We start from the raw sequence: 15,951 nt of genomic DNA, 5'->3' as shown, positions 1-15,951 counted from the left end.
TCTCTTCTGGGCCCTTTTGACCAGTGCTGCAATGTGAGTGCCCCAAGTCAGGTCTTCTTTTATGGTAACACTCAAAAATGGTCACTTGCTCCACTCAGTCTCCATTGATAAGCAAGGGCTGGATGTCTGATCTATTCCTTCTAGTATAGTCCACTATAAGCTCCTTGGTCTTATTGGTGTTAAGGACCAAGTTATTGTCTCCACACCATGAAAGTAACCAGTCCACCTCATCTCGATAGGCAGACTCATCCCCCCCCCCAGAAATGAGTCCCACCACTGTTGTATCATCTGCAAATTTAGTAATAGTATTACTAGTGTGAGTGGGAATGCAGTCATGCACATAAAGATGATGTACATGACGAACAGGGTTAGACCTTTCCAATCCTTCTTATCCAAAGATGTACTGTGCATTTGCAGGACTTCACATTTCATAGAACTTCAGAAGGAACCTTGATTGTCCCAAGGAACTGGCAGATATAATGTTGAGACTCTAGAAAGAGTGCAGAGAAAAGCAACAAAGATGATTAGGAGACTGGAGGCTAAAACATATGATGAACAGTTGCAGGAACTGGGTATGTCTAGTTTAACGAAAAGAAGGACTAGGGGAGACATGATAGCAGTGTTCCAATATCTCAGGGGCTGCCACAAAGAAGAGGGAGTCAAGCTATTCTCCAAAGCATCTGAAGGTAGGACAAGAAGCAATGGGTGGAGACTAATCAAGGAGAGAAGCAACCTAGAACTAAGGAGAAATTTCCTGACAGTTAGAACAATTAACCAGTGGAACAACTTGCCTCCAGAAGTTGTGAATGCTCCAACACCGGAAGCTTTTAAGATGTTGGATAACCACTTCTATGAAGTGGTGTAGGGTTTCCTGCCTAAGCAGGGGGTTGGACTAGAAGACCTCCAAGGTTCCTTTCAACTCTGTTATTCTATTCTATAAGTAGTTGCAGTCTATACAAGAGGCATTCATAGCATACCATTTTATCACAAACTTTGTGGATATGCGCCAGTTTTCTACTTTGGTTACCCACCAATAGTTCTTTTTTGCAATATTAATAAGGACTCAATTGCAACCTACTATGGCAGGGATGGCTAACCTTTTTGCCATCGCGTGCCAAAAGTGGGGGGAGCATGGGGGGAGCATGTGCACATCCCCACAACAATAATTCTTTGCGCCCCGCCCACTGCACATGTGTGAACTCACGCTCCCCACGCGTTTGGCACGTGATGGCACAATGGGCCCATTAGGCTCTCCCCAGGCTCCAGAAGGGACCGGAAGTCAGCAAACGGGCCATTTCCGGCCTCCGGAGGGTCTCTCGGGGGGTGGGGAAGGGTGTCTTTGCCCTCCCCAGGCTCCTAGAGAGGCTCTGGAGCCTGGGGAGAGCAAAAAACGGGCCTTCCCCATCCACCCCAGGCCCTCTGGAGGCAGGAAACAGCCTGTTTTCCTACTTCCGGTGGGCCCAGAAGGCCCGAAAATCAACTAAGTTCGTGTGCCCAGTGATATGGCTCTGTGTGCCACCGGTGGCACGCGTGCCATAGGTTCGCCATCACAGTACTATGGGATGGGGAGCGGTAGATGTATCTAATTGGACAGGAAAGCCTTTTTCTAACAGATTTGTTGACCTTTTGAACAGGCAAGTGAAAACAGTAACTCAGAAAGAGATCTAACTACGATCAATTCATATTTAAAATTCAGCATAGATATGTAGCCAAAGTGAACATAAATTCTGGTCTTGTTCCTTTACATCATCTTCAATTTCATTATCAGGCACATTTGAAGCACCCAGATAAATCAGAAGTTTTCAGGGAGTGGGAAGAGGGAGCTCTTTATTCAATTAGAAATTTACTAATCGATGGGAAAATGTTTTTCTGCTGACTATATTCTGCAGAAAATGAGTCACAAGTTCCAACTTGGTTTCAAATTAAATGGCAAGACTTTCACTTCGGAGATGTTCAGAAATTAATTACAAAATCTGGCTTTGGGCCAGAAGTCGTGCTGCTTGAAATGAAGAAGAGATGGTGGTAGCTTGAGTCAGGAATTGTTAGTCAGACCAAAGAACTTGAAAAGTCTTTAAATTCAAACATTCGGCACAAAAGGAGTTTGGAAACATTCCCAAAATCTAAAGCTGAATGGGTCACAGGAATTCAGAGACAATCAAGAACAGGAGCTCAGACCACATAGAATTTTAACCCTCAATCTGAAGTCAGATTTTTATGGAGTCTACATTCAGAGATATCAAATCGTACCTGTCAGAGTTCTGATGGCTGCCCTAATAAAATCCTGAGACTTGAACCAAGCTTCAAAAGAAATCCAGTCATTTATTAGGAGCTTCGTGTCGGCACGTTCCCAAGTGAAGCCAGCTCTGATCCTACGTAATTTACTCTCCAATTATAACCCTCTTTCTCCCTCCCCTAGAGTGTGTTATCAATCACATTCACCAATGGAGCAATTTTGCAGGTTGTAGAGGTCACTCTCCTCCGGCTGCTGTAGGTAACCCTGAGATACAGCCTTGAGGGAGATAAGCGTGGAATGTGCATCAGTTTTTGGCTGCTGTGCAATTTCGCCAGTTTCCCATCCCCCCTGGCCTATGGCAACTCAAGAGCAGGCCAGGGATGCTTTGCAAGTTGACAGTACCCCTATTTCAGCTGTTTCCAAATCCTGGAGAATCAGGAAAGTTGGTAGCATGTTCATCTTTCCAAGACTCTCAAAGACCCTTGAGTTTCTATCTGTGATGTTCTTCTTGTTCTTGGATTCAGCAATTAAACAGTGATTCCCAGTATCAGCTATTCTTATCAGAGACAGAAAGAGGAATTTAGCACATCAGAATACTATTTATACACATAATTTAAAATCAAAGATGTCTCTATGGTACTACATAAACTTTTATGTTATATGCAAAGGATCTATTCATAATCTTAAGAACGACAGGGAGAGGACCTGGGGTGGGAATTTGATAAGCCAATTTACTTCTGGTGGGATCAGTTTGCTTTTAAAATCAGGTTCAACAAATCATTAGGAATTAGAAGTGTGCAAAACATTTTTTTCCCCTCCTGGTACATTACAGGAGTGGAATGGCATATTGACACTCAAGTAGAATTAGAAGTTATTTCTCCTGAAAGAGACAGTTGTGACATTGATACAGAGTTTGGAAGACCAATTTCAGCACCAGAAAATGGGTCTTTGTCCAAGGTTCAGATCCAAAGTTAGAGCTGGGAGAGATGTTTTGTAATGGAATGGGACTTGCCAAGGTCAGAATATTCCAATCTTTAAAAAAAAAAAATTTCTCTCAAGAACCGTGGGCTGAAATAATTCATAGATAATAACATGCAACATCCCCTAAAAAATTTAGATACTGATACTGAAGATTAGGGATGGCGGTGGCTCAGTGGCTAAGGCGCTGAGCTTGTCGATCAGAAGGTCGGCAGTTCAGCAGTTCGAATCCCTAGTGCCGCGTAACGGAGTGAGCTCCCATTACTTGTCCCAGCTTCTGCCAACCTAGCAGTTCGAAAGCCCATAAAAAATGCAAGTAGGAAAATAGGGACCACCTTTGGTGGGAAGGTAACAGTGTTCCGTGCACCTTTGGAGTTGAGTCATGCCAGCCACATGACCACGGAGATGTCTTCGGACAGCGCTGTCTCTTCGGCTTTGAAACGGAGAGGAGCACCGCCCCCTAGAGTCAGGAACGACTAGCACGCATGTGCGGGGGAACCTTTACCTTAAAACTATATCTCCTTAAAACTGCATTATATTCATCCAACTCTCTCTTCTGTGAGCTTCATCCAGCGTTCAGCAATAAATCTTTCTCTAGAAGCTCCCTCATGCTGGGAGCTAGCAGCAAAGAGACAAGGAGGTGGCTTGGATATAGATAGGTCAGCCGTTTTTATGGCAGATCCAAGAAGACCTAGTCACGAAGATTATAGAATCGTAGGAATGGAAGGGACCTCAGAGGTCTTCTAGTCCAGGAAGAAAGCTAGCTAGTGCAACTTCACATAACTCAACACTCCTTTGTTAAGAGACCCCGCAGGATTTAAGTCTAGGTCCCATTCCCCTGTCTATACATGGTGACTACCAGTGGTGAAATCTGAACTGATTTACTACCGGTTTGCTGGCTGCGCATGTGCGCTGCACGTGTGCATGCTCAGTGCGCACCATGCACCAAATGCAAGGTGCGCGCGCACACAGTGCACGCCAAAAGGAGGCATGAGCAGTAGTGAAATGTAAAATTTGTTACTACCGGTTCTGTGGGTGTGGCTTGGTGGGGGAGGTGGTAATGTGACTGGGTGGGCGTGGCCATTTTTTTTTAACTTTTAAAACCATTTTTTCTACACCCTCTTCAGCAAAAAAATGCTTTCAAAAGGCTCTGACGATCCCAGCTGAGTAGCCTGATCGGCAGAGGCTTTTTTAAAAAGCCTCTGCCGATCAGGCAACTCAGCTGGGATCATCAGAGGCATTTAAAAGAAAAAAAGGGTTTTTTTCTTTTAAAAGCCTTTGATGATCCCAGCTGAGCCGTGCGATCAGAGGCTTTCTTTTTTTACTTTTAAAAGCATTTTTTGGCCGAAGAGGTTGTAGAAAAAATGCTTTTAAAAGTAAAAAAAAAAAAGCCTCTGATGATTGTGCGGCTCAGCTGGGCATGGGGGAGGGGCAGGGATTTTTGCTACCGGTTCTCTGAACCACCCGCCTCCATCGCTACCGGATCAGGTGATCCGGTCCAAACCGGGAGCATTTCACCCCTGGGCATGGGGTAAGTAGAACAGCGTGCAGAGGATGGGGTGATCAGCTGTGGTGCGCGATCTTTTTTTTTTACTTTTAAAAGCATTTTTTTTACAAGGTTGTAAAAAAATGCTTTTAAAAGTAAAAAAAGAGAGGCTCTGACGATCGCACAGCTCAGCTGTGATCTTCAGAGTCTTTTTTTATCTTCTAAAAGCATTTTTTAAAAGAAGTGGCAAGTGGGCCACCGGGCGATTGGGTAGGCATAGGCAGGGGGGCCAGGGATTTTTGCTACCAGTTCTCCGAACCACCCGCCACCATTGCTACCGGATCGGCCAATCCGGTCTGAACCGGGAGCATTTCACCCCTGGTGACTACCATCCTGCTGTTTATCTTTTGAACTTGGATATGGTGACCTGTGACCACCTATTTTGATGGCAGCCTTGTCTCAGGCTCATTACTTTCCAGACATGGTAACATTAAGCCTGCCATTTCTAGACCATGTTTCTACTCGTGCTGATATATATTACCATCTCTGGAGCAATGCCATTTAAGCTACTCCCTTTGATTGAACCTTTTCGGGAAATTAGAACGATTGCACAAGAGTCCTTCATAAATAACACTCGTGTGGCTTGATTGTTCCCAAGGAGATATAAAACGGTGCACCCGGAGAAATTAATTCACTTGTTAGCTGCCAGATTTATTACGGCAGAGTGTCAAAAAACTAGAGTGCAGCTTTTAAAAATCGGTGTTATTTATAAAAGAATGGAAAACCTCATCAGCTCAAAAATTTAATGCAATAGCAAAGTAGCTTAGGGTACCATTTTATACACACATACACACACACACAATTTTTATCAAGGAGACTCTTAACAAAGTAAAAACCATAAGAGGAAATAATGTTAACAAAGCAGAATAGAAAATAGGGCAAAAAGAAAATAGAAATAGAAAAAAGAAAAAAGAAAAGGGAAATTATAAAGAAACAGCTTTTAGCCTTCTTGACAGCAGTTCATTTATATTTTGCTCTCTAAAGTCACAATGTTCCATAAATGATTTTTTCTAATCTAGTTCAAGCCCATAATTCACAACTTTGTTTTTCTTTTTCAGCACAAAAGTCTGTAAGGGTATTTCTGCTCACTAATAAATGTTGTTGTTAATCTTTCTCTAATCAAACAGGTTAATTTGCCATTTCTGCTTCGTCTGTGGATACTTCAGAATCCCATTTAGCCTTCACTAAACGCATCAACAGAAAAATTGCCAACATAGCGCTTTGGTCTGTCTATCCAAATGTATGCCAGCTAAAAATGTTGCATTGAGATATTTAACATTTTTCATCTCTCCTAAAGATTATAATTTATTTTATTTTATTTTATTTTATTTCAAATTTATGTACCGCACCTTCTCCCAAGGGACTCAGGGCGGTGTACAGCCAGATAAAAGCATACAATACAGACATTAAAAACAATTAAAAGGATATATATTAATTTGGCCCCAATTTAAGATAACAAACCAATTAAAAATATTTAAAAATATGTTAAAAAATATGTTAAGCCAGCCCAGCTTGCTGAAAAAAGAAAGTTTTAAGGGCACAGCGGAAGGTACCGAGGTGCATTTATACAAGTTATTCTCCCAAATTTTGTTTTTTCCCCCCTTGTTTGAGTAGTTTTTAATTTTGTTGTTGTTGTTCTTATGTTGTTTCTGATGTTTGATGTTGTGTCAATGACTTTATAAATAGCTGATTGACTTTAACTTTTCTAAACAAGAATTCTCCTACTAACCTAGAAGTATGGGGTTGATCTCATATTTTGAGTTGTAAAAAGTTTTGTAAAACCACTTAAGGAGCATTGCAAGGAAACACAGATTTGGTCTGGAGACTTCCTGGGGTCTCATATCCATCCTACATTTAACGGTTAAGTTGCAGCTCTTAATTCCTTATCACCGGTTCAACCACAGTTACAATCATGAAGATGTTGTTATATTTTTCTTTGTTATATTTTTCTAAATTTTAGCCTAAAAGGAGCTTTTCTATCCCTTCTTCTTCTCCTCCAACACAGCCACGAGAATTTGAAAGAATTCCTTTCCTGTATTTTATCTGCAATTTATTTCCATACCCACCCAGAGATGGCTATAAAATGGGCGACTATATAATTGGAATGAATGAATGAATGAATGAATGAATGAATGAATGAATGAATGAATGAATTTGATTGGTGGAAGGCAACAAAGGGCCATTGTCTTAACTGTAGTATGTCTGCCATCCGCCATGTTCATGGGTTACAAAGCTGCATGGTTTAATTATTTATTAATCAGATTTCAGTGCCCTCCCCAGGTCACTCTCAAGCGTTTTCGACAAACCCAGAGCTAAGGTTTGATCGGACAACATTTTAAGGCAAAGTTTCTTCAGACCAATTTCAGAGTTTAAGTCTGCCTTTTAAGGTTTGGTGGATATCTTAAACCAGGCCTAACCGATCCGGAAGAAAAAGTGTTAAAACTTCTTGCAGACAAGCCAAAATAGGAGAAAATGAGTAGAAATTATAAGAAATCAAGCAGATTCATTCCAGTCCCCATGGTTAATTAGAAGAGCAGGCGCCAGCTAAACCGCTGTCTCTCTGACAGATAGAAACAGCCAAGAAACACCAGGAAAGATTGGTGGATGGTTGTTTGGTGGCAATATCCCTCTGCTGCAAATGCAGTGTTCCAGAGCATATTTCAGGGGCTGCTACAAAGAAGAGGGGGTAAAGCTATTCTCCAAAGCCCCTGAGGGCAGGACAAGAAGCAATGGGTAGAAACTAATCAAGGAGAGAAGCAACCTAGAACTCAGGAGAAATTTCCTGACAGTTAGAACAATTAATCAGTGGAACAATTCGCCTCCAGAAGTTGTGAATGCTCCAACACTGGAAGTTTTTAAGAACAGATTGGATAACCATTTGTCTGAAATGGTATAGGGTTTCCTGCCTAAGCAGGGGGTTGGACTAGAAGACCTCCAAGGTCCCTTCCAACTCTGTTATTCTGTTCTATCCCTTAAGAACATACAGATAGTCCTCATCTTAACAACTATTCATTTAGCTGCTTTTGGAAATGACAACGGCACTGAAAACTGAGACTCGTGACTCCTCACATTTACAACTGTTTCAGCATTCGTACAGTCACGTGATCATATTTGGGATGCTTGGCGAGTGACACGTATTTAGAAGAGTTGCAGCATTCCTGGGATCATGGGATTGCCTTTGGTGACCTTCCCAACAAGCAGAGTCAACAGGAGAAGCTGGAGTTGCTTAACGACCGTGTGGTTCATTTAACCATGGCAAGTGGCTAAAACAGTTGTAAAATTGGGCGCGAGCCACTGAACAGCCATCTTGCTTAGCCATGCAAATCCATTGTTGTCCCCATTGTTGTTGTAAGCCCGGGGTGTCAAACTCGATTTCATTGAGGGCCACATCAGGATTGTGATTGACCTTGAGGGGGCCGGAGTGGGCGTGGCCAGGGTGGGCATGACCAGTTCTACGTCACTCATGTCGGGGGCGCCTGTGGTGGCCCCAGGGCTCTGCCAAAGAAAATGGACTCCTGACCTCCATTTTCGGTTGCTATGGCCTCCCGCAACCCTCTGCCAGTGAAAATCGAGCTCAGGAGGGCCACATGCGGCCTTCCTGAGGTACGTTTTTGCTTCAGAGGCACCTTGAACCAGTCTTTGCTGTTTCCAGGATGGCCCCACGGGCCAGATCTAAGCACCCTGTGGGCCAGATCCAGGTCCCGGGCCTTGAGTTTGACCCCGAGCCTTGAGTTTGAGTTGTAAGCTGAGGACTAAGGGAGGGATCTTAAAGTCCTAGTGGCAACCATTTAAACATGAACCAACAGTGTGCAACAGCAGTAAAAAAGAAAAGAAAAGAAAAGAAAAGAAAAGAAAAGAAAAGAAAAGAAAAGAAAAGAAAAGAAAAGAAAAGCCAATGCAATGCTAGGTTGCATTAACAGATGGATAGAATCAAGATCACGTGAAGTAATAGCACTGCTTTATAAACCCTTAATAAGACCACACTTGGAATAGTGCATCCAATACAAAAAAAAAGACGTTGACATATTGGAAAGAGTTCAGAGAAGAGCAGCAAAGATGATTAGGGGTCTAATCATTGCAAAAACTGGGTACGTCTAGTCTAGTGAAGAGAAGGACCAGGGGTGACATGATAGCAGTCTTCCAATACTTGAAGGGCTTCCACAAAGAAGAAGGAGCCAACTTATTTATCGAAGCACCAGAAGGCAAGACAAGAGACAAAGGATGGAAACTCATCAAGGAGGGGAGCAACCTTAGAACTAAGGAGAAACTTCTTAACAGTGAGATCAATTAACCAGTGGAAGAGCTTGCCTCCAGAAGTTGTGGGTGCTCCATCACTTGGAGGCTTTTAAGAAGAGACTGGGCAGCCACTTGACTGAAATGGTCTCCTGCTTGATCAGGGGGGTGGACTAGATGACCTCCAAGAGCCCTTCTAACTCCGTTTCTGTTACTAACTCTGTGTTACATGTCCCATGGCGTGATAAAAAAATAATGAATTTCAGCCCTTTCTGTGCATCTTCCTCTCTTCACAAATCTTGTTTTTCGTTGGGAATGCTATATTTTTCTGCATTTTTTAAAAAAAAAACTGTCTTTTTTTTTTTTTTTTTTTAGCTTGCACCATCAAGCTTCGACTTCCATCTCCTACCAGTCCCACAAGAGGTATCCCACTCAAAGCTTCTGGCTTTTCATTTGACAGCTGATCATTAGTACAGCATTAATGCGCTCCTTATCTGCAGTGGCTTCATTTCTCTGACAACTAATAGTTTCCAAACTTAATTCTTGCTTGCCCCGCAGACACGTCTCGCCTTGCTTAGCGTCTTTCCAAGCTGTCCTGGCAAACCACCGCCAGCTCCTTCCAAAACTTTCATTTTTCTCCCATTGAAATTTAGACGGATCTCTGTTTTTTACAGCTCGGCTCAGATCTTTTATTAATGAAGGACTGTGCTTGTTTTCTCTCTTTCAGGAGCCTCTGCATTTTCACTGTGAGAAATTCTAATCTGCCCTTCCTGTGTTAGTTCTGTTCCTCAAAGTTCTTGTTTTCTTTCTTGCAAAGGATTGCATTGAAGGTGTTTTGCTTTTCATATCAATTCGGCTGCTTCCAAATGAGATTTCCTTTAGGTTGTTCTTGTCTAGAATAACAGCATATTGTAAAGCAATTTATTATTTCTGAGAAATATATATACACAATATATATATATATATATATATATATATATATACATATGTAGGTCTTTGGTTATTCGGGTCTTCTCCCACGTAAAATTGGAAGTGTCTTGGCGACGTTTCGACGAAGTCTCATTCGTCATCTTCAGGCTGGTGTTCTCGGCTTCGTGCTTCCAGGAGCCTGAAGATGACGAATGAGACTTCGTCGAAACGTCGCCAAGACACTTCCAATTTTACGTAGGAGAAGACCCGAATAACCAAAGACCTACATACAAACACCCGCGAAAACCTGAGAAAACATATATACATACATATATATATATATATTCTTTCTAGCCAGGTTTTACCTACGTAAACTTAGTTGTTCTACAGCCCTAGGTTCTGTGAAATCTCACAGAACCTAGGGCTGTAGAACAACTAAGTTTACGTAGGTAAAACCTGGCTAGAAAGAATATGCACATAAAAGCCTACGAAAAAGAAAAAAGATACATTGTACCTTTACAGGAAGGATATCTGAGAAGTGGGTGTGGCTCATTGACGACGCCTTAAAAGGCAGAAATAGCTATCTGAGTCTCCGAGAGAGCAACACAGAGTTGCAGTTTGTCAGCAGAAAAAAGGCCCAGAAACTTGTGAATGAGATTTCACAGAACCTAGGGCTGTAGAACAACTAAGTTTACGGCTAGAAAGAATATACACATAAAAGCCTACGAAAAAGAATATATATATATATATATATATATATATATATATATATATACATGCACACACATAGATACATATATGCATATGCATATGCATATGCATATGCATATACATATACATATACATATACATATACATATACATATACATATACATATACATATACATATACATACTGTTGTGACCTAGGCTTCCTGAGTCATTAAAACACACCAGTAGTCCCAAATACCTCTTTTATTGCAACAGCTGTGAATTACGTTCATTCACAGCTGAGTCCCAATTAGTTGCAAAAAGTCCTTCGGGATAATCACCAACCTTTATCTCCCTTGACACTCTGCCAAAGATTTACTTGGCAAAGCCACACAGATTCCAGAATCAAACAGAGATGCCAACTGGGAACAGAATTAACAATGTTGCTTTCCTGCAAAGTGCCCATGTGCCTTTGCTCCTCTTTTAAGCCTTATGGGAGGGGCCAATTATCTCCAGGCCTTACTCCCGAGTTGTCCCTTTTGTTTTAACTGTTCATGCCTTCTGGCAGCTCTGTGCATGCGTGCACTGGGAACAGGCTCCTCCTGTTCCTCTGCCTCTCTGCTGTCCAACTCTGAAGGCTCCGGAGTCCGCACATAACTCCCAGATGGCCCTGGCCCCATCTCTGACTCCGACGCAGAGCCCTTGTCCGGGCCTTCCCCAGACTCCAGGACTGGCCCATGTTCCTCCCCAGCCTCCTCACTGTCCGACTCCCCTGCTAGCTCCGTAGGCTGCTGGCGGACCACAACACATACATACACACACACGTGTGTGTGTGTGTGTGTGTGTGTGTGTGTGTGTGAAAGGGGTGGGTTCTACTTACCTTTACTACCAGTTCGCAGCGGGGCCACGCACACACTCTTCTGCGCATGCGCAGAAGCGTTTTGATGACGTCGGGATCCGTGGGCAGAGCCTCCTGCCAGTTTTACTACCGGTTCTATAGAACCGTTGCAAACCGGGGGGCAATCCACCACTGGTGTGTATGTATCGTGCATATGTTATTCGTCTATTTTTGTCATATACATCGCCTTGAAAGGGCCCTTTCCTGGAAGTTAGTCAGGAAACAAATAATACATAAATATATTCATCTGTCTTTAACGTTGTACTCAGAGGTGGGATTCACCTACTGTAGCAACCGGTTCCCCCAGCACTAGAAATGTGAGAGTGCGTCGTCTGTGCATGCGTGCGGCATCACAAAACATGGCAATTCGCTCACACGTGCCATCCGTATATCATGCAGCATCAAAAACACAGCGATATAGGATGGGATTGCGCTTGGGCCAGGTCGTTACTACTGGTTCGCTCAAATTGATCCGAACCAGCTGAATATCACCTCTGGTAGAACTTATGGCTAGATTCTGATTCTCTCTTTTTTTTATTTAAGTTTTTTATTTTTTAAACAAACAAACATTTAATACATCAGTTTTCTCTTCCCTGTGACATCTTGGCATTATCTTCCAAAGTTCGTTCTTCTTCTGTATAGTTGTCATTACTTCTATCTTGATCCTTATCCAGTCCACAATATCAATTCATCCCTAACATAATATTCAACTCATCATCTATTTTTACATAGTTATGTAATTAATCATTTATATCTCTTCTCCAACCAATAATAAAAATCATTCCATATTTTAAAATATTTTGAGTCTTCTCTATCTTTAATCATCAGAGTTAGACTCTGATTCTCTTTGATAAGTTGTCTTCTCTGGTACCTGAAACATCTCACTGTCTTAACCAAATAACCATGGAGCTTGCTTTTGGATGTCCATTCTACAAGTGTGCTAACAGTGCCCTAACCATTTGATTCCTCCTTTTATGAAAGTTTTCCCTCTTTTTTCTGATATAAATATGGAAAGTACGTATTAACTGTGTGAGGCTTCTAAGAGGCAGTATCTCCATACTTTCTTCTGGAGCTTCCAAGGAAGAGTTGTCACCTTGTAGGGGAACCATCGTTCTCCAGCTGTTTGCTCTGCCTTCTGACGAATGCATGATTTGCTTTGTTTTTAGAGGCCAAGCCTACACTTCAGCCCCAGCTCCCCATGGACCAGCTCCTCATGGCCCAGCTCCCCATGGACCAGCTCCTCATGGCCCAGCTTCCCATGGACCAGTTTCCCATGGACCAGCTCCCCATGGACCAGCTCCCCATGGACCAGCTCCCCATGGACCAGCTCCTTACACAGGCTACATTGAAGCTCCAGTGCCTGCTCCAAAGCCAAGAGTTGTGACTACTGCAAGCATAAAGCCGTCGGTCTATCAGCCAGGTAAGGGGATTTTGAAGGTATCCTTGACTGCATCCAGTAATATTCATTAACAACAACAAAACTTTAGGAAGAAGAGGGCACAGGTAGTCCTTGGTTAACAGTGACTTCTGAATAGTTGTTCTGTCCCCCTTCCTCACACAGACAAACATAATACCAAGCACGCCTGCCAATATTTTATTAGGTAAACAGATTAGAATTCCTGGCAGACCAAGGTTTTGGCAGCAAACTGCCGAATGCCTGCCAAGACCGTTTTCACTTCAGTCCGTTCCAGGAGCAACAAATTATCCATGAGACAAGAGTTTAGTCAATATTCAGTCCAAAATATATCCAAGCCGAATTTCAGAGATCACGATGTGACTTTCAGGGTTTAACTTTGTCCGTCACAAAGCCTGAAGAGCAATCCTACCCACTTTTATTCCTGGTGGGGCGTGGCTCCGTGACTCAGCTCAATCTCTGGCCCTCCCACGCCTCTTCCGTTGCTGTGCACGCTTCTCCCTCCAACGCTACCTGGGATCAAGACAGGATTCATCATCCTCGCTCCCTATCAATTGGTGCTCCGATATGCCTTCCTCCTGGCACATCCCAGGCTGTTCCTCCTGGCCTTTGGATGGAACCTGAGGCATTGCCAGAAAGGAGGGTCCTGGAGAGGGAGGCCTTGTCAGTTCCTCCCCATCACCTTCTGGGTCCTCTTCCTCTGTTAGGACAGACTCGGGAGTCGGGGTCACAACAATAGTCCTCAAATTTACAATTATTGCAGCATCTCCCTGCCATGCAATCGTAGGCAACCATTGCTCATTTACGATGCTCAGAGCATCTGCCATCTTCCCAGCCGGCTTCTGACAAGCAAGGTCAATTAGAAAGCCATCAGGAAGTCGCAAGTCACCATCATGTAATTTCTCGCTTAGTAGCAACAGGAGACTCATTTAAGAACCACGACAAATGGGTCGTAAAATTGGGTGCGGTCATGTGATGACTCACTTAACAACCGGGCTACTTAGCAATGAATTTTCCAGTCCTTATTGTAGTTGTAAATCCGGGTCTACCTGTACTTAATTTTTTTGTTTCCCTTCAGTTGAATGGATGGTGGATCTTTTCATTGTTTTTTGAATAAATCGCAGAATGGTGGGTTTTTTTACATATATTTTTATGCATATTATAAAGTTGATGTTTCCTTGGAGTTAAGATCCACTTCTGATAACTTTGTGAATGTGCTTGTAGTTTCCATGGGAACAATGAAGGAATTTTTGCTATTGCCTTCATCTAGGCATTAAAGTCCCAGTTGGGTACAACTTGATTTATCACTGAAATTCAGCTGGGGTCCAAAACAGAAAAAGATTCTGGAATCGGGCACAACTTTGCTTTGGAACAGGGGTGTCAAACTCGATTTCATTGAGGGCCACATCAGGGTTGTTTTTGACCTCTGGGGGATGGGGTGGGCGTGCCTCGCTCGACATCATTCGTGTTGGGAGCGTCTGTGGTAGGCCAAGTGCTCTGCCAGCGAAAATGGGTTCCTGACAGTGGTGAAATCCTCCCCAGTTTGCTTCCGGCACATGCACGGTGCACGCCAAATGCATGCTGTGTGCACACATTCCCAGTGCATACCAAAAGCACACTGCGGGTGCATGCGCAGTGCGCACCAAACATGCGCTGCACACTGAAAAAGAAGGCTTAACAAGGTAAGTAGAACAGCGAGGGGGAGGGAAAGCTGTGTCGTGCGATTTAGATTCACTAGAAAGCATGATTTCCTGCTTTCTAGCGAATCTTAATCGCACAGCACAGCACTGGTATTGTCAGAAATACCAGTTTGGACGAACTGGTAGCTTTTTTTTTAACTAATGGTTCTCCCGAACTGGTGCGAACCGGTAGCATTTCACCCTTGGCTCCTGAGCTCCATTTTTGGCTGTGATGGCCTCCTGCAACCCTCTGCCAGCCAAAAACAGAGCTCGGGAGCATGTTTTCACTGGCAGAGGCACCACGGGCTGGTCTTTCGCTGTTTCCAGGACAACCCTGTGGGCCAGATCTAAGCACCCTGTGGGCTGGATCTGGCCCCCGGGCCTTGAGTTTGACACCTCTGCTCTGGAATGAGGGAAAATGTGACAAGCGCACAGCTATGTTTGCCAGCATTTCCTGGCCCCCACAGAAGGACTCTGCCCCTCTGGAGAGAACAGGGCTTTATAAAACAAGAGCCACAGGCATTCGTTCATTTCTCTTTTGTCTACCGAGCTGCCTTGATGTATAAACACAGTTAGGAAAATTCTGCATTCCGCCGTTGAAATAAGGACACTGTTTAACAGTTGCTGAAAAAACAACTTCACATTCTTCTTTTTCTGGAGATAAATGGCTTCTTCAGAAACCTGAAGTATAGTCCTTGTTCGCAGGATGCCAGTTCCCCAAAATTGTCAGCAGATGGCATGACATTCTAGGTTTCACCCCCATGATCACCTCTGTGTCTTGAGAATTAGCGCCTTCTGTTCCTAGCAAGCAGAGGAGCCCCTTCAGATGTCTACAGACATCTGTGTAGTACGTTCCTTTCATTATGGTAGCATCCCAGAAGAAGAATTATGCCTTTCCATGTTTTATCGAAGTTCTCACCATGAATAAAACAACAGAATCCAGATACGGTGAGATGAGCATCACTTAAGAAGTAGGAGGTTACTTTTTTGAATACTGCATTCTTTCAGTTGTTCATTGTTGTTGCAATATTTTCAGGATCAGACTCAATAAAGATAATAGAAGTTATAGGTTTAAATATAATTCTCTTTAATCATAATAGGCATTCTATATTCGCTGAATATTCAAGATAGAAGCAAGGAAAATGGGGAGGATGGCTCCTTTTATATACAAGGGGCGGAGCCAGGAATGGGAGTGGTAAATTATGAATACATTAAAGCTCAAGTAATAAGTTAACCCCTGATGTTCCATATATACATTATTTACACATTAGAGAATAAGGCATTTACATCTGACAAATCCCCCTCTAAATGCCGGTTCGTTATACAACACCAGTTACATTCAGATTCAGGACAATATAATACATATAATTT

At 43.0% G+C, this 15,951-nt stretch overlaps 1 protein-coding gene across 7 annotated transcripts in view; it reads left to right on the top strand.

The window, feature by feature from the left end:
- LDB3 (LIM domain binding 3) overlaps nt 1-15,951 on the top strand; it is a 174,331-nt gene that overhangs the window by 131,488 nt on the left and 26,892 nt on the right. For 6 of the 7 annotated variants that reach the window (XM_070945056.1, XM_070945055.1, XM_070945057.1 and 3 more), the window contains one exon: nt 12,654-12,907. In XM_070945056.1, the coding sequence (XP_070801157.1) occupies nt 12,654-12,907 (254 nt within the window). Of the gene's footprint in view, nt 1-9,365; nt 9,414-12,653; nt 12,908-15,951 lie in introns of all 7 variants that reach the window. The other variant, XM_070945060.1, reaches the window with a different exon arrangement.

Source organism: Pituophis catenifer, unplaced genomic scaffold, assembly GCF_029215685.1.
Source record: "Pituophis catenifer annectens isolate HBS135680 unplaced genomic scaffold, rPitCat1.0.hap2 SCAF_6, whole genome shotgun sequence".
NCBI classification, from domain to species: Eukaryota; Metazoa; Chordata; class Lepidosauria; order Squamata; family Colubridae; genus Pituophis; species Pituophis catenifer.
The sequence above is the reverse complement of the archived record's forward strand: the minus strand, read 5'-3'. Positions and strand labels throughout refer to the sequence as shown.